The 26,746-nt window shown below is 43.2% G+C and overlaps 1 protein-coding gene across 13 annotated transcripts in view; it reads right to left on the bottom strand.

Moving 5' to 3' along the window:
• MARK2 (microtubule affinity regulating kinase 2) overlaps positions 1 to 26,746 on the bottom strand; it is a 126,711-nt gene that overhangs the window by 17,455 nt on the left and 82,510 nt on the right. For all 13 annotated transcript variants that reach the window (XM_042439145.1, XM_042439148.1, XM_042439139.1 and 10 more), the window contains exons 2-11: positions 21,450 to 21,629; positions 14,816 to 14,869; positions 10,504 to 10,552; positions 9,611 to 9,676; positions 7,670 to 7,740; positions 7,024 to 7,080; positions 5,784 to 6,020; positions 5,054 to 5,173; positions 1,329 to 1,428; positions 781 to 893 (exon numbers count right to left, since the gene is read on the bottom strand). In XM_042439145.1, coding sequence (XP_042295079.1) covers positions 781 to 893; positions 1,329 to 1,428; positions 5,054 to 5,173; positions 5,784 to 6,020; positions 7,024 to 7,080; positions 7,670 to 7,740; positions 9,611 to 9,676; positions 10,504 to 10,552; positions 14,816 to 14,869; positions 21,450 to 21,629 — 1,047 coding nt within the window. The remainder of the gene's footprint in view (positions 1 to 780; positions 894 to 1,328; positions 1,429 to 5,053; positions 5,174 to 5,783; positions 6,021 to 7,023; positions 7,081 to 7,669; positions 7,741 to 9,610; positions 9,677 to 10,503; positions 10,553 to 14,815; positions 14,870 to 21,449; positions 21,630 to 26,746) is intronic.

Here is a 26,746-nt window from a genome sequence, read left to right as displayed (position 1 = left end):
TGTGAAGATAAAATGGGAATGGATGTAAAGGAAACAATGTACTAGAGGTGGATTACTGTACCAAATAGTCAACAAATACTTTTTAAAATGTGAGCTTTAAATTGTGCCTTAAGTTTTAAGGCTGTTTTATTTTACTTCCTTTTATTCTGTTAATACAGTATTTCTAACTCACTCTACACCAGCAAATCTGAGGGCAGGACTCAACCAATAAATCTAATCCATTCAAACAATCTAAAATTCATTTGTTTTATGCTGTACTTGTATTTATTCCATTTAACTGTAAAATACCTTGGATTTGTGTGAGAACGAGGAGCATGGGTCTAAATCAGTGGTTCTCAAACTTTGGTCTTCTAGGTCCTTTGGACTTCAATGCCCAAAAGCCACAACCACTTTGGTTAACAGTCAGGAATTCTGGGAGATGAAGTCCAAAACATCTGGAGGACCACCATTTGGGAACCACTGGTCTAACACCAACAACACTGAAACAAGTAAATCTTACAAAGAGGGAGGGAAGATGTCTTAGTGAACACAGAAATGCACTTCTGTATTAGGCACAGACAATGTGCTATGCTTGGTTGTTCCTAAATTCTCCACCATTTCCAATTTCAAGAACAAGCCCAACAGCTAGTATGAACCCTGACAATGAGCAGGCCTCTGGGGAATGCAGGCTGTCACTTCTAGGGACTGACAGGTTCCCCTGCTATTCAAAGGAGATGAATTGCCATGGAATTTGCAGCTCAGTAACTACCCACCCACCAGTCCAATGGTGAAAGCACCCACCTCTGAATTTTTGTATCCTAGCAGCAGATATGTAGCCATTACTTCGTTATACTTCTGGCTGACTAGTGAGTCTTGGATTTCCTCTCGGCTATATCCCATGGAGATCATGAGCTCTGTAGGACAAGACAAGAGAGAAAGATGGTCATGAAGCTGTGAAGGATAAATAAATAAAAACAAGTTTATTAAGAGAAAGCTGCATAGAGGGAGGGAGCACCAAGACACAAACTGGAATCTGTGAGTCTATGTGGCAAGAAAGACACCCACACATTTGCCCAGAAGGTCCCTCTGGAACACTTGGCAGTACAGTGCGCTCTTCTTATCTGTGGACTTGCCATCCGCAGATTTGAGCTTCTATGGCTGGCAAGCCCTCGTTGTTTGTAAAGGAAGCAAATGCATGCGGCCACGCACAGACCACACCGCCATAGAAAACAACGGGACTTAAGGTCCCATGTTTTTTGTTCTCCACAGGGGGGTCCAGAACGGATCCCCCACAGATACAAACGGGTGACTGTACTACTCAGTTACCCATCCTGCCCTGGTACTTGTACCTGTCCGTCGGGGATCCTTGTAGTCAGGTAAAGGCTCCACATAAGGCTTTAACTCATCATCTTCGTGCCCCACATTCATCCAGCGGTCTTTCATGATTTGCTACAGGGAGGAGAAGGGGAAATGTTAAATGTGGGATGCAGTGAAGTTAGGGAAGGCAGGCAAGTACTTTTCTCCTTTTAACAACTTAGTTACAGTAATCTGAAGCTGAACAGCCAGAAATGTTTTCTCTTTTAAAACTGGAAGAACCTGCACAATTTAAACTGCCCTCCGTATACGTATCCTTATAACTCAGAGCACGGGGTGCAGTGGACACCAACTCCCATCAGCCCCAGCTAGCATAGCCCATTCTCAGAGATGGTGAGAGCTGTGGTCCAACAAATCAGTATATTTCCAAACTCTGATTTACAAAAAAACTCCAAATGTACTAAGGTCCAGGCACATAAATTAACGCAGGTTGAGCATTCCTAATTTGGAAATCTGAAATCCAAAAACCTCCAAACCCAAAACATTTTGAGCACTGACATTTTGAGGTTTCAATTTTGAAATACTGTGAATTTGGATTTTGGAACACAAGTATCATAGTACTGTTTTTGTGAGGCTGGAGAGAGATGCGGCTGAAGAGAGAACAAAGATCTGTGAAATGTCAGGAGACAGGGATTCGCATCAAGCACTATGCTTGAATTCTTGCTATGTCACAGATCCTCGTGTCTCTCTCCAGCCTCGTCAATATACTACAGGTATGTACTACGTTACTTGTACTGTATTCCAAAATAACAATAATTAAAAAATCTCCACTCTGAAACCCTTCTGGTCCCAAGTATTTCGGACAAAGAATACTCAACCTGTGGCCTTATACTGAGTTACATCAATGTACCATTCATCTCATTAATATCTTTATTTTATTAATTTGTCTAATGCCCTCGAATCATTATTACTAGGAGAGTTCACAAAGAATGATACAACCATGTTTTAAAGCGAGAAAATAATCAACAAAGTAAGTACTGTAGCATTAAAATGATTAGATTCTAAAATCCCATCAAATGCCTGAAAAACAGAGGATTTTCGTCTTGATCTGCAAAGACTGCAGTGTAGGCGACAAGTGTCCCTGGACAGAGAAATCTGTAATTGAAATGCCACCATCAAAAAGATCCTCTCACCACTTCCAACGGCAGGGGCACTTGGAGAAGGGCCTATGAACATATATCAAGTCCTTGCACAGACCACACATTGCCAATATTGGGTACACCTCACTAGCAGCAGCTCATCTGTATGCTCTAGGACTCATAACCTTCCAAGCCCTGCTGACTGAAGACCCTTTTAAAACTAGAGATGCTAGGGACTGACCATGAAGCTTTTGGCATGCAAAACACAAGCTATGCCACTAGCTAAGGTGCAGGAATTCTCCCGGTCCAAATTATCTTCTCAGAAAGACTAATCAGGAGTCAGAATGAGGAGAGAATTTCATCCTCCTCTTGCTGAAAAAAATAGAAAGTGGGCAAAAACAATAAGCATTGACTTCCTTCTCCTCTCCTTTTATAAAAGGTACAAATGCATGTTAGAGGAATGCAAGGCAGTTGCTGCAGGCTATAATGCAGCAGGCTAGTGTTTGATAAATAAGGCAGAGTCTCGCTTATAATGGCACAGTTTCTGCTGCCATTTACCTATTAGAGGCATTAGAATATGTAAGGAAACATATGCACTGCTGCTGACTTCAAACTCCAGCTTGCCCTGACAGTGAACTGAGAGCTGCTGCAGGTTATTCCTCACCTTTTGCTCTCTCTCACACAGCATCTTCTTGTAGCATTTAAAGGCAAGGTCTGTGTGTGTGTGTGTGTGTGTGTGTGTGTGTTTCTTGCAATGCCTCTACTCCAGAGCTGTCAGCTTGGTCAGCTTTCTTTTCAGCTCTTTCCCTGTCTTACCCAAGCAGACCTCAAAGCCAATACAGTTAAAATTGCTCTCACAGGCAGGGAACAGCAAAAGCCACGGTAATCCAACATCAGACGCCAACATCAGAGACAGCTTCTCTGATTCAGGAGTAAGGCTGAAGGGGCTGCTTAATAATCTGCCTACTCAGAAAGGCAATTTCAGATGGCAGGGGGCACTGCAACCCTACCAGACAAAGGCACGAACCAGCAACTGGGAATGAAGCAGGCCCTATTCACACTAGAGCTGAAGCACGAAGAATAGTGCTTTAAACAAAATAAAGAAACAAAAAAACCCAAACCACATGCACAGCCTTTCATTTGGGCAATGCTCCCGCAATGTTCCCTCCAAGCTTAGATGCAGGACTATTTTTAAAAAGGAAAAATGCAACTGGAACGACAAACAGTGGATCTAAGGTTGGATATGTGACTGGTCTAAACACGCATTTTTAGACTACACTGAAAAAATACACAGTGCAATTTTTAATGCTTTGCATTGTTTTAACTGCCCTGAGTCCCTATATCAGGAGAAAGGCAGCATATAAATAAATAAAATAATAATAATACACTGTAGTTATGTGTGGGGAAGAGGACCAGCTACAGCTTGAGTCCAAATGTATGCTCAGTTGAAAAAATAAGCTTGCTGGCTATTAAACATAGGAAGAAATCTTTCTCTTCCCTCCCACTGTTTGGAGAACTAATTTATTACAACTGCAACGGACAGAGAATACTTTGAAAAGTTAATTTTGAAGTTACATAGAGTTGTGACAGATTGTAATTTATGACAACTTAGGCAAATATAAATGACGCAAAGGAAACATGGAGGGTTTCAAGTGATTTAACAGCTACCAGCTTTCATCCCAGGACCCCATATCATTATGGATCTGTTAAATATGAAATTACATACCTACACATACCTACACATACACATATAGATGTAGTAACTATACATGCTTTACAAAGCCATCTAAGCTGATTGTGATGATTATAGTTCAAGAGAAAAGGAAGAGAAAATAACTCTGGTGAACAAAGAGCCCCTTTTCTACAGTTGACACTGTGATACAAAAGCAAAAGCAGGCCACTGCCTACATAAGGCCAATTTTGGCATCAAAAGCGTATCTGGTGGTGGTAAATTTATAGGCAACCAACTAATAATTTGAGTCGCCAACCAAACTAAGTCTCTAAAGAGGGAGAGAAAGAGTGAAAGAGAGCTAAAAACCAGCTGAGAAAGAGGGAAGCTATCACAAATCTCTTAAGAAGATTGGGAAGGCAGAAATGAGTTCCACATTGAAGGACATACAAAAAAGACTTAGGATTTAATTGAAGATTTAAGGTGGTGGCAGGGAGTCCTCCTAGATGTTATCTGACCCATCATCCCCCACAGGTGAGGCTGAAGTGAAGTGGATACTAAAAACATTTGGAGAGCTACAAGCTATTACTTTGTTAAGCAGGTTTCTTTGGCTGTATGACAGTCCAAGTATGACATTTTTAGGAGAAATCTGGGGACTGCAGTGGCTGCAAACAAGGCCCCAGATGCACGTGGCTGATGGGACATACTTTCTTCCACCACTGCTGTAGATTGACAACTAGATAGACAAATGGTTTGACTGGGGATGAAGCAATTTCACTTATTCATAAGTTGCCTCAACTGTGTTCCAATGTAATAGAGGCCAATTTGATGTTGGGTTAAAACACTCCAAAGATTTCACACATTCTCTCTCTATATCCTCTACTACTTCCACCTCACCCCACCACAACCCATCTCCGCTCCATCCCACCACTTCTCAATCCTGTCAGCAAACCTCTAAAGTGCCTCTCTTGCTAGGGTTGAGGATGAGGAATTTTTTCAGCAGGTTCTCACAGTCTGTAGACATGTAGAAGGGGATCCGGTACTTCCCCCTTAAGACCCGTTCTCGCAGCTCCTGCAGAAGGAGAGGACAGGGTAGGGAGTAAATAAAGAAGCACTGCAGAGGTACTGTATTGGAATACTGTATATACTCTTGTATAAGTCTAGAAATTTAAGTCAAAGAATTGACCACAAAAAAAGAGTCTGCTTATCCATGGGTCAATGTTAGTATACTGTACTTTAACTCTTATTTTAAAAAAGATGCCATCCCCGGGTGAAAGGCAAGAGTATAATCTGTCCTGGAAGCACTGATCCTGACTCTATTTTCTTATCCATCCAGCCTTTAGGATGAGCAGTTATGCCTGCTGGAATTTTGTTAAGTCCTTTGGCATTGCTTTCCTTTGCTTCATCCTTTAATTCCTTTGTTACGTGGCTCCTAAGTTTTACCCTCAATTTAGACACGGGTCATATTAAAAATCTACAATTTTGGCCCTAATTTTGGCTTATACGTGAGGTCGACTTATAGTTGAGTATATATGGTAAGCATCCCTGCCAACACTCTACATAAGCACAATGGGAAATCTTTATTAATGATTCAGGAAATTGTTTTCTCAGTTCTGTAATAGCTACTGTATGCTTGAATCACAATTGTGCTCGCAAGCTTTTAAAGGTGCAAAGCATCTTACCTTGAGGTTCTGCCCATCAAAGGGCAGTGAGCCGCTGACCAGTGTGTAAAGAATGACCCCAAGGCTCCAGACATCCACCTCGGGACCATCATACTTCTTGCCCTGGAAAAGTTCGGGCGCAGCATATGGAGGGCTCCCGCAGAACGTGTCAAGCTTGTTGCCAAAGGTGAACTCATTGCTAAAACCGAAGTCTGCAATTTTAATGTTCATATCGGCATCTAAAAGCAAATTCTCTGCCTGGAAAGGAGGGGAAAGTTGCTTCAGAAGTGGCAAAAAGAAGATCAATCAAGGCTCAGGCATCTCCAATGACTCTCATACATTTAGCTAAGAAAAGATGTTTCTCATTATATAAGCTTTGTTAATATTTTCCACTTTGAGGTACTGGGCTCTTATAACTTTAATCCTCTGAAAGTCGTGGCATACATTTAAACAATAATAAGTAAACAGAAGGGCTCCTCAATTATTCATTTTGAGAAAACGGTTTTCTAATTTGTTCAGAAGGAACAAAGTGCCTATCTCAGCAGAATCAGGCTGTGAAGCCATGGGGGAAGAAACCTGCTGCCCTCTGTTTTGGACTGCAATTCCCACAATCCTATGGTGGCTAGTGATTTTGGAAACTCTAGTCCAAACATACATATGTTAGAGGGCACCACGTTTCCTATTCTCGCTACAAGCTCTTGGCTTCTGCAAAACAAGAAGCCACCGTTCTGCCCAAATGTTCCAAAAGCATGGGTTTTGTCCAAAACAGGCAGGGGTCAAACTCTTGAGCAGCAGGATCAGAAAGTCTAGAGAGAGAGGTTCATAGTAGAAGTCAAGGAGATTCTAAAATCTGAGGCAAGTGACAAGGAGTTGCTGGGAATGAGAAGTTGGATTTCAAGACGGGTTGAAGCTGCAGCCTAGATGGTGTGCTTGATATACAGAGCTCATTTTGCCAGACTTCTAACAAACAGAATGCTAGTCATGCAGGAAGTAAAAACCCAGAGCCTGAATGCCAGGGGACTCTGGCTGAAGACACTCCAGCACCTTAGTAGCAGTGAAGCCCATCCCAGATGGCTTATCAAACCTGCAGCCCAGTTCAAAAGCGCTCCAAGCTTTTATCCGAAATCATGAGGCCTCCCCACCATCTCAATGTGGTTTTGCCTCTCAGTTCCACAATTTCCATTTTGTACAGCACTGGCACACAGGAATGCAAGGTCCTAGACACCCTTGTCTATAAGTGCGTTTAAAGTTTGTTACTCACCTTCAAGTCTCTATGTACAATGAATTTTTGGTGACAGTACTGCACAGCAGAAACTATCTGAAAGGAAAACAGGACAGGAAGAGTCAGGAGACCTTTTCCATAACAAGGCAACTGCACATCCCAGCTCCAGTGTGCAGTATTCTGCCTCCATTTGACCCTGCTAACGTCACACTTGCTCATTTTAATCCAAAATTAGTCTTGAAAGCAACACATTTCCACACCTAAAGTTGCACTGGTACAAAAGGGTGTTTCTACATGTTTACTTGTTCACTATATTGGATTATTTTAGGTCACACAAACGCAGAAAGGTGGATCTTCTTCCTGGCATGCATGCAATTATACAGATATCTGCATATTCATATCAGCTAGCAGCTTTTCTTCTTTTTCCTCTCAATCTTACCCTCTTTTTTGAACTACAACTCCCAGAATCCCACAGCCAGCCATGTAGTCCAAAAAAACCGAGGCATTTTCTCCCAGCTCTGGACCTCTGCCGCAATGTTAAAACCAGAGAAAGCCTTACCAGAAAGTAGCATTATATTTCCCCCATCTGGAATCCTCCTCCCATAAAGAGTCCCACTTTCCTGTCTGATGCACAGATGAACAGCTGGGAGGGTATGTGTGTTCAGTAACACTGTGGTCCACCAACCTGTCGGAATTTTGCCCGTGCTTCTTTCTCTTTCATTCTTCCATGGGCTACTAAGTAGTCAAACACCTCACCTGCAAGACAGTGGGTACAAATGAAAAGCAAACCATTACTTATAGAATCATGGTGTTGGAAGAGACCACAAGGGCCATCCAGTCCAACTTCCTGCCTTTGGAGTTGAGGCTACCAATTTGAGTACCAAATCCCAAGAACTGTTGTGGGATTAAAAGCAAAATGAGACAAAATGAGAGCTTGGACATGCTGCCTTTCACTCCATGCCTCCTCACTTTTGCCACCCCAGAGAAGAAATATTCCAGCCCAGGGCATGTATATGTCTGCTTAGAGAAATAAAGGAGATCTGTGGGAAGCTGTTGTCCAAAAACAAAAAAAAAAAACAAAAAGTTTTTCTAAACTGGTTTAAATGATCATCTCAACCAGTTTCTATAACTGCATCGCAAAAGAAAGCAACACCATGTGGACTGCTATCTCCAGACACTAGCCAGTTGGGAGTGTTTGGGAAAGAATGCATTTCATCCATCTGTTGCCATCATCCCAGAGCCATCAGTAAGAGCAAGATAGTTTTGAAGGCTCTCTCTGACTCTTGGCAGATCGTGTGACATTCAGATGAAGCTGGGAACACAGAATCTCTCAAGAGTCAAGAGTTCGTTTAACACCAAAAAGCCCCTAAAAATTAAAAACCTTGAGAGGGGAAAAAACCGAAAACGAATGAAACCAACAGAAAAGAAAGGCACAAAAGTGATAGCATATCAGATTTAAATTACTGATTTGCATTGCCTGTTCTCGACCTATTTTCAGTATCTCAAAGAAAAGTATACATCTTTCAAAACAGACAAAGAACAGAAATGGGATTGGCAACGTTAGACAAAGGACTCCAGTTAGGCATTTTTTAAAATATTTCGAGTACAGGTTGAGTCTCCCTTATTCAAAATGCTTGGGATCAGAGGTGTTTTGGATTTCAGAGTTTTCAGATTTTGGAATGTTTGCTAATAATACATTCTGAGATATCATGAAGAAGGGATCCGAGTCTAAATATGAAATTCATTTATGTTTTGTATACATCTTATGCAGATAGACTGAAGGAAATTTTATACACAACATTTTTTGTGTTTTTGTACATGAAACAAAGTTTGTGTACACTGAACCATCAGAAAGAAAAAGCGTCACTATCTTTGAATTTTGGAGCATTTTGGAATTCTATATAAGAGAGACGCAATCTGTACTGGTTTTCTGTGCAAACAGTGTAATACTGCCACTTAGGCAGCATGTCTTAATGGCCAATAGATGTCTGGGACAGAAGGTGAGAACAGCTGCCATTTAAGCAGAAAGTTGAAGGTACTGATTTGATCCCAGTACAGTTTATTTGGTTTACTGTGTATGCAAAGATTGAAACAGAGACTTTTTGGGCTACAAAGTCTAAATTTCATCAGCCAGTGTGATGTATTCTGTGAGTTATAGTCTAAAAATCAACTTTCCCAGCTGTCTCTGTATGACTCACCCCCACCTCTCTCTCTTCCAAAGTATTAGCAAAAGAAAAGTAGAAGCTAGCTGTGGGATCCTCCCTCCAAAGATACCAGGGCATCCTTGCCATTTTATACATGCAACAACCCTGTGAGGCAGGAGTAGGTGACAGTGTGTGTGACTGGCCCAGGATCACTCAGTAAATTTCATCACTGAATGAGTGTATTAACCTATGTCTCCTTAGTCCTAGCACAGGACAGAGAATCCTGCAGCCGTTCAAACACTGGACTACAATCCCCGGGGCCCCAACCACAAATCAGGCTGGCTGGGGCTGATGGGAGCTGGAGTCCAGCACAATCAGGAAGGTTACTCACTCTTCTCTTAATAAAATCCACTAAACTGGCTCCTAGGATAAAGACTACTTCTCCAACAGGACTGCCAACAGCCTTGAAAGCAAACACTTACCCCCACTGGCATACTCCATGACGAGGTACAGTGTCTTCTCTGTTTCTATGACTTCAAATAATTTAACTGCAAGACAAACAGGAGGAAGGCTTAAAAGCAAGAAAGGTGACAGTGGATTCTTTTTAAAAACCAAAAGGTGTAGAGAAAGCTCTCTCTCGTTCCACTAAACTAACCGGTAGTTAGCAACAAACAGCACTCCTTCATATTTAGAGGGTTATTAACTTGTGGAATTCACCACCACATAATGGCTGCTAACTTAAAGGCCTAAAGAACAGTAACCACAAAACAGCTAAAGCTGTAGGACAGCCTTTTCTAGCCTGGTGCCCTCCAGAGGTGCTACACTGTAAGGCCTATCTTCCCCAGCCATGCCTAGGCTGTCTGGGGATGATGCAAGTTGCTGTCCAGCTTATCTGGAGAGCACTAGGTAGTGGGAAGGCTGCTATAGGGATTTGGAGCGGCTCTTAGAAATCAAGGGCTTCGCTTATCACTTTTATGAGTTTTTAACGGTACAGTCGGCCCTCCATTTTTGTAGGGATCTGTTCCGGAACCTCTCCCCGCGAAAATGGAGACTTGCAGATATTCAAGCCCCATAGGCTTGAATGGAGCGTGTGCCTGTGGGGACACACCCCATTGAAAATAACGGAGGTCGCCCCTCCGTGAATGTTCAAGACCATGGATCTCAAGTCCGTGAAAATGGAGGGGCGACTGTACTGTGTTTTTAGACTATAAGCCACTTTGAATCCCAATTTTGGGAGGAAAGCAGGGTATAAGTAAATGAAGGCAGAACAGGAGCTAAGCAAATACTTGAAGGAAAGGGGCCTCCTTCAATAGCTTGATTATCCACATTTGGTAACAAATGGGGAAAGACAACTGGGATTGTGATGGGGTCTCACCTATATTGGGATGATTCAAAACCTTCATTATTCGCACTTCCCGGAAAAGCTGAGGAAAGAAGAACAGAAAAGAGCAGCGTCAAACATGGACAGAGTTATATAGGCTCTGATAGGAGTGAGAGGGCACAGGCATGGCCTCTGGTACCTACTAGCATTGGCTGACCAGCTATCTGATCTACCTGTGCAGAAAGATGCTGGATGAGATGATCCACCGTGAGGTCCATTCTACATTCTAGATGCAAACTGCCAAGTATTACTTCTTGCAGCACTGCATTCCTGGTCAGAATCTGCTCTCCCATCCCCCCCCCCTTCTCCCAGATCTTTGTTTTCAATGGATTAGACATTTTTAAGGATAATATGTTACAGCAATCCATTAATTAAAAAAAGGCAATCGGATTGCCTGTAATGAGCCTGGATAATAAGCTGCTTATTAAGTGAGCCAAGGGATAGCCAGGTGGGAATGGTACAAGGACATATAAGTGTGCGCACATTCACTGCTTGCTCTCTCCTCCTCTGTTCCCTCCCTGGTCTGGGCTTGGAAGGAGGAACCAAGTTCAAAACCAGCATCAGATGGAAAATATAGAGGGTGGCAATGAGCCCAACATTTTTATCAGTCACCTTCCTCACAGAAATCTTTAGGAAAAAGTGGTTTTGCTCAAGATCTGACTGGCGAGCATCAAGCTCTGAGCTGCACAGGCCCTAAAAGACATCTCCGATGGTGCTGCATCCCTTCAATGAAATAAACAGATGCTTGAGTTGATGCAGAAGAGGAAAGCTATGCCAGCTCATGTTGAAGCCTAGCACTGACCGATCAAACAAATCCTTGGCTTTGAAAGGAGGCTACTCAATAGCCCAAATTCTGCCTTACCTAGGAGACCAGAAGGTAGATGGACATAGGTTGAAGGTAGAAAGATAGCAGCTTTCTGCTGCATGCTTTCCTAACCTGGGTTTGTAAATGTTGCAGAGAAAAGGAAGGTGCAGATGGGCTCAGCCAGCAAAATCCACCCTTCTGATGACAAGTGTTCATTTTAAGGCTGCATCCGCACTGCAGAAATATGGTAATGCGGTTTGATACCACTTCAACTGCCATGGCTCAATGCCATGGATTCCCTGGGATTGGTAGAAAAACCAAATCCCAGGATTCCATGACAGTTAAAACACTATCAAACTGCATTACCTCTGCAGCCTTAAGAGGCCACAACCTCAGTCCAAGCACAGCTCCAGGGCACCAGTAACCCAAGTAAGTAACCTTTCTGCTTTTGGGGTTTTCTCTAAGTGCTTTCCTTGTCTGATGAAGAAGCCAGTGAAGCTTTGACAGTTTGCAACATGCATTTTTGGCATTTGGTTGGCTCAATAAAGCAATCACTGTTGGGTGGATTTTGGATGTTACTGTAAGTGGAAAAACAGTGATGATACCTTTCTGTGGATTTTCCGGGCTATGTGGCCATGTTCTAGAAGAGATTGTTTCTGACCCTTCTAGAACATGGCCACATAGTCCGAAAAACCCACAAAAAGCTATAGATGCTGGCCATAAAAGCCTTTGACTTCACAGTGATGATACTGCTTTTCACACGACTTTTTTAATCTCCAGAGCGCTGCTGTAAGAAGACTGAAATATTTGCAAGGTAACTGCTAACCAGCAAGAGGTTAACCATGGCAAGGACTGTACTGTTGTGAGCATGCCAGCACCTGCCACTAGAAGGAGTTGCCCCTAGGGATGACTGTCTCCCCAGTGCATGCCAGTTACCCATCCATCATCCAGAGGAAGCAGAGAGAGGCAGGCAGTGTGTAAGCTTTGGAGAGGGGGGTGTAATGGGGGATAGAGAGAGAGAAAGCCACTGCATCTGACTGGGAGGGAACACTTCCTTGCAGTGACAATCCAAGCACTTGTGGAGGAGGCCATGTGCTCACAACGCCTACAGAGTCCCTGTGCCTATGCTGGGAACAACAGAAGGAGCATTTGGGAAGCAATGTGGGACTGGCTACTTTTCTATCGACTGAGCAGTATGTTTCGTAGCTCAAAAGGGGAAAGGAGGGGGGTAGGAAGCTGAAGACTCCAGTTTTCCATTGAGCGTCTCTTTGCACCGTCTTGAGGCGGAGGAAGAGGGAACTGATTTCTGAGAGAGATGACAGAATGTTTTGCACAGAAAAAGCCCAATCCCTGCCAAATGGAAAGGATCCAGAGCTACCCAGTCAATCCTAAGGGTTGGGATTCAAAGATATAGTCATGTTAGTCTGTAGAATCAGTATGTAGAGAGATCTTGTGGCACCTTTGAGGGTAACTGAAAGAAAGAAGTTGGCAGTCTGCTTCCTCACATAAATTTGTAGTCTATGATGCACTTAAGTCTATGAAAGCTCATGCTGCCAACTTCTTTCTTTCAGTTAGTCTCAAAGGTGCTACAAGATCTCCCTAAAGGGAGCTTTTTGTGGGTTCTGGAGATGCCAGCCACAGCTGCTGGCAAATGTCAGGAATAAACTTTCTAGAACATGCCACATAGCCTGAAAAACCCACAAAAAACTATGGAAGCTGGCCAGGAAAGCCTTCGGCTTCACATCTACAACTTTGTTCTTATTAAGAGTTGGGAGAAAAGGAACAGTTCCAGATTTATTTTTCCCTACTTTTTTCTGCAACCTACTTTGGCTACAATTCCAACATATGGGTGAGTGCCCTAAGGCTCTTTTTAACTCCTGCGAAAACAGGTCGCTCTTAGATTGGATGAGCCTCCTTTGCTGAATGAATTGAGGGAGTCCTGCGTGCTATCAATGAGTCCCCAAAGCAGAGCCAGATAAGTAAAAGGGAAAGAAAGGTGAAGTACCACAGAGACAGCAGACAGCAATAGCAGACAAGTGGAGGGATGCAAACTGATCTGCCCGGGGGAGGACTGAGAGAGAAAGAAGAGTCTGCATGGGATTCGGAGAGCTGCCACAGCAACGGAAAACCCAGCTGGCTCACTTAGGCTTTTGTTTATAAGGCCACAGCAGCAGCTGCTGTTGCTGCCCACCAAACAGAGCCGCGTGGGGCTGGCTGGTTGTCTCGGGCTCAAAATCAAACAGGATCCAAGCCCAGCTGGCTCTGCGGTCAGGTTTCTGGCACTGGCAGCAGCTGCTTTCACTGGGCACACTGGGCAGCAGGTTGTGCCCAATCGTGGGAACAGGGAGAGGCAGGCTGCACTCAGGTCTTGGCTAGATATACCTCAGCTCTGCTGAGAAGCTGAGAGGTTATATTTAAGGGCAACCAGGAGGAGGAAAATGCTTTCCTGGGATAACAGAAGATGCAGGAAGAGAAGATAGATTGGCTGATGCTGGCCTACTTTCTGGCCTTGCCTCTTACAAGGCTGTGTAGGACCGTGTGGAACTGGGAGGAGAGTAAGGGAATTCCAGGCTATATGCAGGACAATGATTCCAGGACTGCATTTCCCAGAGGCAGCATACTATGTAGAACTCCAGGCTCCAGATATTTTCAGTCAGTCAGTCAAGCCTTTATTACAGTTAAGAAACCACAGGGCAAAACACTGTAATACCCATGTATAAGTCTAGAAATTTTAGTCAAAAAATGGACCCCAAAAACCTAAGTCCCTTGTTGCATGTCTCTAAGTTTGACCCTTGACTTATTCAAGGCTCATATCAAAATCCATAATTTTGCCCCCAAAACCTGCCCTTGACATATATATGAGGTCGACTTATAGTCAAGTATATACAGTAACAGTAATACCACATATACTGGACTATAAGTTGACCCTGTGTGCAAGATGAGGCAGCTTTTGGAGCCAAAATTATGAATTTTGATATAACCCGTAGATAAGACAAGGGTAAAACTTGAGGGCATTTAACAAATGGAGCAAAGGAAAACAATGCCAAAGAACTTACAAAATTCCACCATGCATAACTGTTTGCGCTCACACATAGCTGACCAGTTCCTATGCTGCAGTCTATTGAAAGTCAGCCCTCCCCACAAGCTTTGGAAATTTTCACAAATGAAAGAAAAGCTTTTCCTTTGACTCTATAATCATCCTCTCCATTCCATTCCTATTGGATTATGACAATTCAAGCTCCCATCCTAGGCCTTCTTTCCCTGCTTCTCAGCCATAACTGTCCTGTTGCACAGGGACTGAGCCGATTGCTGTTAGAAACCTCAAACACTGCCAGCATTAAAAGCCTCCAAGAATTTACAAAGTCAAGCCAGTGGTCTACCAATACTGTATGTGGAACCTTTTGCAAGGAAAACACAAGTAAATGATGAAAGCATTGCATACGATTCACATGGCACTATTGAAATAAATGTATACAATCAAAACAACCCACAAAGGCCTACCTTCTGTAAGCTGGAGGAGTTCAGCTGCGTCTTGTCAATGATTTTCACAGCAACCTGAATGGAAATATATGCAGAAAGATAACATTAGGGCTGCCTGCTTATCAAAGAGGGGGAAAAAAGACTTACTTGTTTGGGTAAGCTTTCCGAACCCAGTCACATGTACAAGCATCTCTTTTTTAAAAATACTAAAAAGAAAATAACATTAGAATCCCTTTTCTGAACACAGGTGAAATGCAGCAATAATATTAAGGGGGTACAAATAGCCACCTTCGAGCAAAATGTGCACTGTTTATTATTTTTTTATCTTGGTGTTGTATGTATGTCAGTGGCTGCTTCAACTCCATTTGAGCCTACCTAACCTCAGAGTCACGTAGCCTTGATGCCATGAGAGCATAGCCAAGTGTTGCAGACCCTGGATAACAGACACTACACAATACCTAACATGTTTATTCCTACCTGTTGCTCATTTCAAAACCTGACTCTTTCAAAAGAGCCCACGATCATTCAAGGAGTTTTGTATTGGAGGGAATTTGATTCCAGACCCATAGGTTCCAATTAAGTACCATAACCATCATATCACAGTGCCTTCTGGTGCTCACATGGCACTTTTTCAGCGTATGAAGAACAGAAGGGTAGCTGGATCAGCTTGAAGCCCTTGTAATACAGCATTCTGTTCTCAAAGTGGTCAACAGATGCCTCTGGGAAGCTCAAAAGCAGGACATAAGTGCAACCAGTACCCTTCTGCTCACCTTCCCCAGCAATCGGCATTAAAAACATACTGCCTCAGGTACAAAGTGTTTCTGTGTACATCATGCCCTAAACCAGGGGTAGGCAACCTTTTTGAGCCAGGGGCCGGGTTGCTGTCCCTCAGACAACTGGGGGGCCGAAGCCAAAAATAAATAATTAATTTTTAATAAATAAATAAATAAATAACCCGGGACAAATGTGGGACAACAATTTCAAATGGAGGAACTTTTTTTTAAATGGAGGACACGCAAAAAAACTTTACTGATTTTTTAAAAAATGTTGATATAAATGCATGTTTCGGAGGCTTCTATAGACAATTGCCCCCCTTGCCCGCCGCTTGCCCCCCTTGCCCGCCTCCTCCTGATAGGCCAAAGGCCCCTTGCCCTCACGCAAGAGGCCAAAGGCTCTGGCGGCAATTGGCAGCAGGACCAGGCTGGGGCCAGTCCCAAGGCCTTGCCGGGTCACATCCGGCCCACGGGCCGCAGGTTGCCTACCCCTGTCCTAAACAATCCCAACAGCGGACTTACAGCACAACTGACCCCATGTTGCAGAGAAGAGTGGCCTAAGACAAAAATCTGAGTGGCAGAGTCAAGATCTGAGCCAGTAATGCGCAGCTCTGCCTCCTCAGCCCTAACTTCATACCATCACTTGCATGCATGTTTCCATTTCTGAAGGAAACCACTTGCACCACGTGCCTGCTTTCCAAGCGAAAGAAATCTGACAGAGAAAGGAGGCTTGCAATGCGTTTTGTTGCCATTTCCCCAGATGCTCAGCTAATAAGACACTCCGGGAGATGTATTATCTGTGTGGGAGGATGTTCAAAAGCTCCCCTTCAAACCACTTACTAGCTGGCTGCCTGCACAGCTCCCAGGCCATCATAAGAAAAGGCATTTAGCAGACATGGAGACAGGAGTACTTCTCAGCCTCCTGAATGTACCTGCAGGGGTCAGCAGCATGTGGCTTCAAGACCACATGTTTAGTAAAGGTGTCTTGGTTCCAGAATTTACATAGGCTCAGAAATTATATTACTGTGTTGACAAGATCTGCTCCTATCTCAATACCCACCAGGTCTTAGATCCCGAAAAAGCTGAACCAAATGAACCTTGCATATCAAGGAAGGCAACAAACAACTGAGACACCAAAGCAGTGCCCTTCAAAAGCCTCTGTACTAAGCAGGGGACCATAGCATTAGCATTTACTTTCTATACCGCTTCATATCGAATAATGTAGTCTCTAAGAGGTTTATAACTTGTAAACCAATTGCCTCAATAAGCTGGATACTCATTTTACCGACCTACAAAAGGACAGAAGTCTGAGTCGGCCCTGGAGCCCCTCAGGATCAAACTCACAATGTTGTGGCTGCCGTACTGGCATGTAACCAATGTGCCACCGGGGTGCCCATGCCTTTTAATCCAACCCACAAGGGATGAATAATCTGTAGGATGTGGTACCACCACAAGGAAGAAAAGGCGAGTGCACCGTAAAAACTGTACCAAGATAGACAATCCAAGCTGCCCAAGTCCCAGGTACCAGCCATGAGTTGGGTTTATTTTCTTTTCTTCTTTTCAAGAAAGAAAAATGCAAAAGAGAGGGAGGGAAATGGAAGCAGGCCAGTTGCAGCTCCAGTGGACCAGAACCTAGCTAGTAATTGCATCTCTTGTCAATTGGCAGGGAATGATTGTAATGAGTGGAGTGAGCCAGCACCTCTGTTCCATCTCCTTCTGCTCAGCATAAGGATGGAGCTGCTCACATCTCACCTGAGGAATGCTGATCCTGTCCTATAAAATCCTAATCCTGAACCAAAGGGAATCCTTTTTTAGAACCTGAAAATCATTTAAAACATATATGTCAAACTAGTTGACTGGGCACAAATCATCTCAAAAAAGACCCCTACAGATTTCACAGGAAAAAGCAGTGTGGTGGTAAGCAGAGATGTAAGGAAGTGCCAAATGTAGTGCAGTGCTGTATTGAAAATAGGAGGATGTGTGTGCCATGCAAGACACCCAAACAAGTCTTTTGGAGATAATATCATCCATGTCTTGAACAACCATCTGAATAAACACTAGGTTCGAGAACAGTGGTCCCCAAACTTTGCTCTTCCAGGTGCTTTGGACTTCAACTTCCAGAAGCCGCAGGCATTTTGGCCAAAGTCTGGGAATCACTGGTCTAGAAGAAGTCTTGAAGAGTCTGACAAACGCTGCATTTGCGTCAAAATAAAACAGAAACAGCTTTCCACATAGGATTTCCAAAGTTTCAGGATTAAAGACAAATTGACTATGGAAAGCCTTTGTCAATGTGGTGCTGAAGAAGAGTTGTATGGATGCTGTAGACTGCTAAAAAGACGGGGGGCGGGGAGAACCAATGGAAAGGAAGAGATGACTGTATGTTTGTGTCTGTTCTAACAAGGATGGACTTTGGGGGGCAGATATCTAGGGCTCTGCAGCATGATAAATACCAAATGACTTTGGTGACACACCAGATCATACTGTGGCAGTGCTAGTGGCAAACAAGCTCAGCATCAGGATCTGGCATGAGCATACCAAAGCCACAAATAGCTGCAACATCCCTTTTAAAGGAATTTTTTGGGAGGTGCATTGAGTTGAAGTGAAGCACCTTTGCCTAAGGCAAATGTTTTTAGATTCTCCTTCCTAACTAGGTTTGTGGGGGGAAGAGTGCATCAACCTGTATTGTGTTGGGAGAGAGATGTTCTGATCACAGCACTGAAGGGTATCTTTCCCAAACCTGTCACCAATGATGTAATTCAACCCCTTACTAACAGAAAGGAGGGGAACACAGAGGACATGGCATGCTAAGGTCTCTAATTAAAATCAATACATATCTCTCAGCTGCAATAGTTTTTGCTGTAGTTTAAATGCAATATATTTCTTGTATCTTGGGAGTAATACAAGACATTCTCCCTTGAGCACACATCTGAGGAAGTTGGCTCAAGTCGACAAAAGCTCATATTACCAACTTCTTTCTTTCAGTTAGTCTCAAAGGTGCCACAAGATCCCTTTGCATACTGATTTTCCAGACTAACGCACCGGTGTCTCTGAATTCTATACACTTAAGTAGTCAGAGATAAAGATTTTTTTCCGCAGTATGCTGCTACAACCCTGAAAATGTGGGCATTTTTTTTTTTAAAGGACAGGTTTCAAATGAAATTATGCAATATTCTGGCTTCAATGATGAAAACTTCAGAGAGGTTTTTATTCCCATAGTAGGACTTTACTATCTCCTCATTCTCCCTTCCTCACCTCAAGCACCAGGGAACTTTTGAGGTTTGAAGGATGGAAGGTGAGTGGGTGAGCAGAACTGCCCTGACTTCCTGAGGAACAGCAGGCTCTGTTAACCGATGGACGTCTTGTGATCCAAGCCTCCAGGGTGGTGAAGTTACACATCAACTTACAATGACTTATTAACTGAGTATCACTACACAGAGGGTGCTGCTGTAGCCTAGTGGCAAAGGCTATGAGACATCCTAATTCAGCCTCACTTCAGCCACCAAGTCAAAAGATGGTCTTTGGCCTGCCACCACTTCTCAGCCTCTTCCCATTCCCAGTTCTCCAGGCTGGGTACAGGGCTTATAATACTGGTCACATAGCTTTGTTTTATGGGCTAAATATTACCAGTACAGTACAGTAGCGTAAACTTGCAGTCCTTGATAATCTTCTATTTTGTTGTTAAGACATATGCTATCCCGGTCTATCCTGGATCAAACCACCAAAGGCCTTCCTAGTTCAGAATTCAAACAGTGGTACGTCACTCGCAGGGCGTGAATCCAACTGCAACCTCTTCCTCCTGTTCCTTAGTGAGTGCTACACAAAGCCATACTTCCTCAAGAATGGGAAGTAAAGCATAATAATCTCGATTAGTTGCTGATAAAGGAACTAACATACATATATTGGATAATGGAGCACAGCAGGAAATTCCAAGAGAAAATCTGCACATGCTTCATTGACTACAGCAAAACCTTTGTCTGCACAGATCACAAAAAGCTATGCAACACTCTCAAAGAAATGGGAGTGCCACTAGACTTGACTGTCTCACACTTTCACTTGTACTCAGGACAAGAGGGTACTGTCAGAACTGAATATAGTGAAACACAATGGTTCCCAATTGGCAAAGGGGTCAGGCAAGGTTGCATACTATCACCCTATTGATTCCAGCTGTATACAGAAAACATCATATACACAGCAGGCTTAGACTGAGTAGCAGGAGGAATAAAGATAGGAAGAAGGAACATTAACAAACAAAGCCCTGGAACAATCACTGAAGAGGGTCAAGGAAGAAAGTGCCAAGGATTAATACTGAACATTAAGAGAACAAAAATAATGGCCATGGAAGATCTACAGGAATTCATCCTAGATGATGAGAAATTGAAACAAAGAGTTCCAATACCTTGGATCAAATACAGATCAGAACAGAAACTGAAATCAGAAGACAACTATGAATGGGAAAGGCAGCTATGAAAGAAATTGACAAGATCATGAAGTATATAAGACTTAAGTTTGAACGCTAAAGTTAGGATCATCCAAGCCATTATATTTCCTACCACCATGTCCAGTATGTGAGAAATGGACAATGAGAAAAGCTGATAGGAAGAAAATCAACTTATTTGAGATGTGGTGCAGGAGAAAAGTGCTGAGGATACCATGGATGGCTATGGAGACAAACAAATGGATTCTAGAAAAGATCAGGACTGAACTCTCTCTGGAAGTCAAGCTGACTAAACTGAGGCTATTGTGTTCTGGCCACATCCGAAGAAAAATGAATCACAGGAAAAGACAGTGATACTGGGAAAGGTGAAGAAAAAGAGGAAGACCACATGCCAGATGGTAAGACTTGATCAGGAAGGACACAGGTTTAAACCTGCAGGACCTGAGCAGAGTGGTTGAGGATATGGGTCTTGGAGATGTCTCATCCACAGGGTCACCATGAGTAGAAGTCAACTGGAGGGCAGTTAACAACAACAACACAGGAACTAACCCTTCCTTATCATCCTGCAGCAGTGAATTGTACAGTTTAACTATACACAGTGTCAAGAAGTACACCCGTCCCTCCACTTTGACTTTTGCAGATTTGATGATTCACAGATTTTATTAATATGTTCTCTCTAGGAATACCTCCTAGGCCCTCCAGCCCGATTCTGTGGTGAACTTTAAACAAAAGTCACACTGAAGGACCTAGAGTTTTCTAAAGATAACACTCCACCAGGCATTTGCAGCTCCTTCAGCGCAATTCTGTGGTCAATGTCTGGGAGATGTTGACCACAGAGTTGCACTGGAGGATCTAGAGATTCCTAGAGAGGTGTTCTCTTAGGTAAAAACATGGTGTTTTGGCTATTTGTGGGTTTTTCCACATTCACTGAGGTCCTGTGCCCTTAACCCCAGTGAATGCTGAGGGAGATGTGTACTTCCTTTGTTTCTGTTGTTGTTATTGTGTTATAGCCAATCCCAGAAATATCTTTATCACAGCAAGTAAACTGCATTCATTGTTCTGCAGATCTGGTGAATCAATGTTTTCAGGAGTGCCTGCTTGCCTGTCCCTTCTCTTCCCCTCAAGCTGTACTTCTCATCAAGTTAGTCAAGGTGCTCACTGACCCAGCTTCTGTGTTACTACACCCCTGCCGAGGTTAAAAATTCAAAAGAACTCAAAAGAATATGTATAAAATTGTGCTTGATTCTGCAACATTGGCACAGGAAACAAAATGTTTGTGTGTGTGTCAGAATTGGATTGTCTTGTTTTCAAAATCATGGATACAGATAATTTGGACTGTTTTCATGTGGCGTGAAGACTCTCCTGTAGCCTGTTTTGGAGGCTACCTGTATGGTGAAGTGCCCTCCCTCTTCGCCATGGCACTTTGTGCCCTTTGGGACTCTCTCACCTCTTTCCCCGTCAGGACATGCCGTGCCAACTTGACCTTGGCGAAGTTGCCCTTGCCAATCGTCTTCAACAAGCGATAGTTCCCGATATGCGGCTGTTCGTCGGCAGAGGTAGCTGGGGTGCGGCCTCGTAGCATGTTGGACTTTGTGCTGGGCTTGGACTCTGGATGTCCCAAGGCCGGCTGTGAAGACGTTAAGGGAAAAAGAGATATGCCACAGGTCAGTTTTGCGGAAATTCCTGGCAATCCCACGCAGTAACAGTATCACCATCCACAAAAACAACAAAAACCCTCCTTTCCAGGTGCTGATCGGAAGCAAGAGAGATGACACATTATCCAACAGCAGATGACCAAACCAGCAGCCATTCCATTGGGCCACAGAAGTTACCTGTCCCAACACCTTCATGTACAAAAATTACCTTGTCTGTACAGTGCGCCCGTGCCATACGCGGGCGCGCCATACGCGGACTTGAGCATATGCACTTAAGCCGCGGCGCGCGCGCGGGGCGGAAGGGGTGGCGCGTCCCATTCAACTGAATGGGCGCGCGCGCCCGTTGCGCCCCACGCGCACCCACGCCGCTGCACACGAACCCCATTGTTTCCAATGGGGCTCGAGCATAGGCAGAATTCGCCTTATGCGGAGGGATCCGGAACGGATCCGCCGCGTAAGGTGAGGATGCACTGTATAATGTTGCAGTCAATGGCAGAGATGGCTGATGTGAAAATTAAAAAACACAGAATACTGTCTGTCATCACTCTGCAGTCTTCCCTTATTTACAGTAATACTCAACTGAACTACCTGAAATGTCTTTCAATGGTTAACCAGCCAGAGAGCTGAAATCAGCTGCATCCATTGAGGAAAGCTCAACCACAAGCTCCAACTGTAAAAAAAAGTCCATTCCAGGATCCACCTGCTCAAAGGAGGGAGTAAATCTGTTGCATACACTAACATTTAGTAGTCTAGTATGAGAATCCATTTCTGGATTACTGCTCAGAAAGGCTCTTTTCAGGTCTTCCTCAGTTAGGTTTAGCTTGAGAGGGCAAGGTGTCAATGACCAAGGACCTTATCTACAGAGCTTATCATAAAATCAAGAGCTGAACAGAAATTGAAAGAAGGCCTGATACAATTGTTATTTCAATCTGTACCACAAGCCACAGCCTTTAAGGCAGTGGTCCCCAAACTGTGGCCTTTGAGAGATTTTGGACTTTAGCTCCCAGAGTCCCAGACTATTGGCCAACATGGCTGAGGCTTCTGGGAGCTGAAGTCCAAAATCTCTTAATGGTCACAGTTTGGGGACCACTGCTTTAAGGAAATGCCATAACGCATGCCTTATAGGGCATATCAGTCTTCCCAAATTATTATTGTTGTTGTTGTTGTTATTATTATTATTAACCTTCATGAGAAATTAAGGCAGACAGCATACAGTTTCTTTCAAGGCACTAAGCATTCCTGTCCAAGAGTTAGAAGTTATCAACATAGTACATTCTGTTATTGTATTTTGCAAAGAAACATAAAGCGAAAACCTGGAGGAGCTTACAATCCAAACAGGCCTTTCTACATGCAAGGCCACAATCCTCCAAACACTGCAAGCCCCAGGGAGCTGCATCTTAGGTTTTGGAGTCCTCTTGAAAAGTCGTGCCCAAACAATTCCAAGCTATTTTCACTTACGAACACCAGGAATTTACGTTTTTGAAAGAACAATTTTTAAAAATATATAGCACTAACCAGAAACTGTGCGTTCAAACTGGCCAGTGAGTAGCCAGTATATTTCCAGTTTGAAATGCAATCTATTTATTTACTAGTGCAAACATAAATGAATGAATGAATGAAGGTTTATTTATATACCGCCGTTCCAATGATCACGGCGGTTAACAATAATAACAAAAACAATAACAATACATTATATAACATAAGAACCCCCCCAAGATAAAACCATACAACATCATAAAAGCCATCATTCATTCCTAACTTAAAACCAATAAAAACATCAATAAAATCCCCTAGCTAAAACACGATCAAACATCATAACAGGAGCAGATAACAATTCAAGACATGGTAGGGAAAGCTTGCCGAAACAAATGGGTCTTCAAATTCTTCTTAAAGGACTCAAGGGAGAGGGCTGAGCGGAGCTCGATAGGGAGAGAGTTCCAGGACTGCGGGGCAGCAACCTTTTGTGTGAGCACAGTTGTTTTGGCTCACACCCACCAACCTGGCTAATGGTGATTTGAGTAATAGGATGATCACATTATCTGCAAACCATAGAGAGGTAGTGCAAAAACTCATTCAAAGGTGACAATATATATATATATATATATATATATATATAGGTTGAGGGCAGCTTCTTTGCACTACATCCCTGGCTTTGGGATAACCCTTTAATGACTATATTAGGGTAACTGGGTAGTTATAATTTGGTTTGTCATTGTTGTGTGCCTTCAAGTCATTTCCAACTTATGGCGACCCTAAGGCCATAATTCCTAGTCCCTATTTCCATTCCTATTAAAGCAATAAGATGTAAACACCTATCTTGGGGTTTTCTCGCCTTCCTCTGAGGCTGAGAGTGTGTGACTTGCCCATGGTCACCCAGTGGGTTTTCATGGCCAAGCCAGGATTCGAAGCCTGGTCTGTCCAACACTCAAACCACTGCACTATCCTGTCTCCTTATAGTAGGGTAATCCATCTTAAAAATTGTTTGACAGTCTCCAGATGACGCATCCTGAATTCTCCTCTTGGACAGATTTTCAATCCCTATTAAATCATGCACACCGAAAGAACAAGAAGCAAACACCTGCATCCCAGAATAGATTTAAAGTCTTGTGCAGAGAGCCTGCAGATGTACTGAAAACAGACAGATCTGGGGTGGGGAGAAGGAATGGAAATCTTCTGTTTTTCTGTTCTGGATCTGTGCCCCACTCATAGCTGGCACTTCAAGGGCGCTTGCTCTCCTGGGTCCTCTGCAACAGCTGAGCCACTCTTCCAAAAGAACCCAAGAGGAGCAGAATCAAACTCTGCACCACTCATTTATCATTTATGCCCAGGCTGGGTAGGAAAGGATGAAAGGGAACACTAAGCGCTGACGAAAAGGTGGAACAACCAAACCTTCACTCCTGAGAGCGTTGCTTGACTGTCTCATTGGACTGGAGTTTCAGGGAAGGCTCTAACAGTATTCAAATGCAGCCTGTTTCTACTGAGTGATCCCATGAGAGGAGGATCTGGTGAGGATCTGGTGAGTTTGCAAATGAAAAGAAGAGTCTGTGGGGTCAAGAGTGAAGAGAGCAGCCTGCAAAGAGAAGCCCAGATGCTGAAAATGTTTTGAATATACATACGGTGGACCCTTCACATTCGCTGGGGTTAGGGGCACAGGACAAGTGGAAAAACCACAATTAAAAAAGCACTATTTTTAAAGCTGAGAGAACACCTCTCTAGGAACCTCTAGGTCTTCCAGCACAACTCTGTGGTCAACATCTGCTGGAATTGGACCACAGACTTACACTGGAGAAGTGTTTTCTCTAGGAACCTCTATGTCTCCTGCAATGTGACTCCATGGTTAACTTCCATCAAGAGTTGCGCCAGAGGACCCAGATATTCCTAGAGAGAACATATTAATCAAATCCATGAATAATCAAATCTGCAAAAGTCAAAGCCACAAATGCGCACGGACAAATGGAACCTCCAATGGGTAAAGTGTTTGTAGCCTTTTTGCCTATGAGAGCAGTCATGCTGTATGAGGACTTGGAGTCTATTATCAAATGTTGGAAGGGATCTCAAAGGTCATGTAGTCTAACCTCCAACATGTAGAGAGATCTTGTAGCACCTTTGAGATTCACTGAAAGAAAGAAGTTGGCAGCATGAGCTTTCCTAGACTTGAGTCTACTTCTGCAAATGCTTTTGGTCCAAATGCATCTGAAGAAGTAGACTTAAGTCTACGAAGGCTCATGTAACCAACTTCTTTCTTTCAGTGAGTCTCAAAAGTGGTACAAGATCTCTCTACGCACCGATTCTACAGACTAACATGGCTATATCTTGAAAATAACCTCCAACAGTACAGGAAATGTGCTGCTACAACATTTCAGACAGATGGTCATGGGCCTCTACTCAAAAACATCTAATGGAGATTTGTCTATTGCCATAGTTTCCTCCAATATCAAACAACTCTGAAGACCAGAAGGTTCCTCCTAATGTGAAGTCAAATACTCCTTTCTTGCCAGTCAAACCTGTTGGTTCAGTACTATCCTGTGGAACAGAAAGCAAACCTGCTCCTTCACAGGAAGACTGATGGTCTTGCAAAGCCTTTCCCCGCACCCAGGGCATGAAGGCAGAACAGTTTTCCTTTATTATCTATCCCAAGCATCTGATATCCCAAGGTATCATAGCTAAAAATCAACAAGAGTCATGTTAAGCACCTACTGGCCAATAATGCAGAAACCAACAGAACAGGAAGCTTACACAGTAACTGGTCAAAAATAGGAGAAAAGCCAAGAAATAGGTATACTACATATAAGAGGTATGAATGTTAATGAATAAAGAAATGCTACAAAAATTCTAAACCATTGAACGATTCTAAATAAACATGAAATGATGAAATTGATATAGGAGAATAACAATTGTAAATAAAGAGCTCAACCAAAAAAACACCTTGCTGAGATAACCAATCCTTCTGTTTACTCTGGTGACTTCATGACAGTCAATATAGGGTCAACATCCCAGTAATTTTAATTCAATAAGAAGCCCAGCACCTTATGTCACAGCACTTTATATCCAGTGAGATTTGCAAAAATGGTACCCTGGGGGAGGAGTTAGGGCATCCAGCGTTGGACGCTGTGCCCTAACTCTGCCCACAGTCTGGCACAAAGTGCCAATCTGTATAGGGCCAATATGTAGAGAGATCTTGCAGCACCTTTGAGACTAACTGAAAGAAAGAAGTTGGCAGCATGAGCTTTCTGAGACTTTGGTCTTCTTCCTCGGATGCATATAGTGGAGTGGAACTGTTGGCTGCACCATATAAAATAGCTACTGGAGAAAAGCCCTCTGATAGACCCCCCCATGTTCAGGTTTGGATAATATGCAATTGAATCACTTCTTCGATCAAAAAACAGACTTAGTCAATTAAAAATCAGAGGTCATATAGTTTGGGCCCAAAATCCGTGACTGTTCAAGCCTCCCACAGTAAAATGGTGACCCTTATATAAAATGGCAAAATCAAGGTTTGCATCTTGGAAAATATATATATATAATATATATATATATAATATTTTCAATCCAGTAATGTTTGATTCCATGGTTTTAAAAATCAGTGGAT

The sequence above is a fragment of the Sceloporus undulatus genome, chromosome 9 (assembly GCF_019175285.1).
Source record: "Sceloporus undulatus isolate JIND9_A2432 ecotype Alabama chromosome 9, SceUnd_v1.1, whole genome shotgun sequence".
NCBI classification, from domain to species: domain Eukaryota; kingdom Metazoa; phylum Chordata; class Lepidosauria; order Squamata; family Phrynosomatidae; genus Sceloporus; species Sceloporus undulatus.
This window is presented reverse-complemented; position numbering and strand designations above follow the sequence as displayed.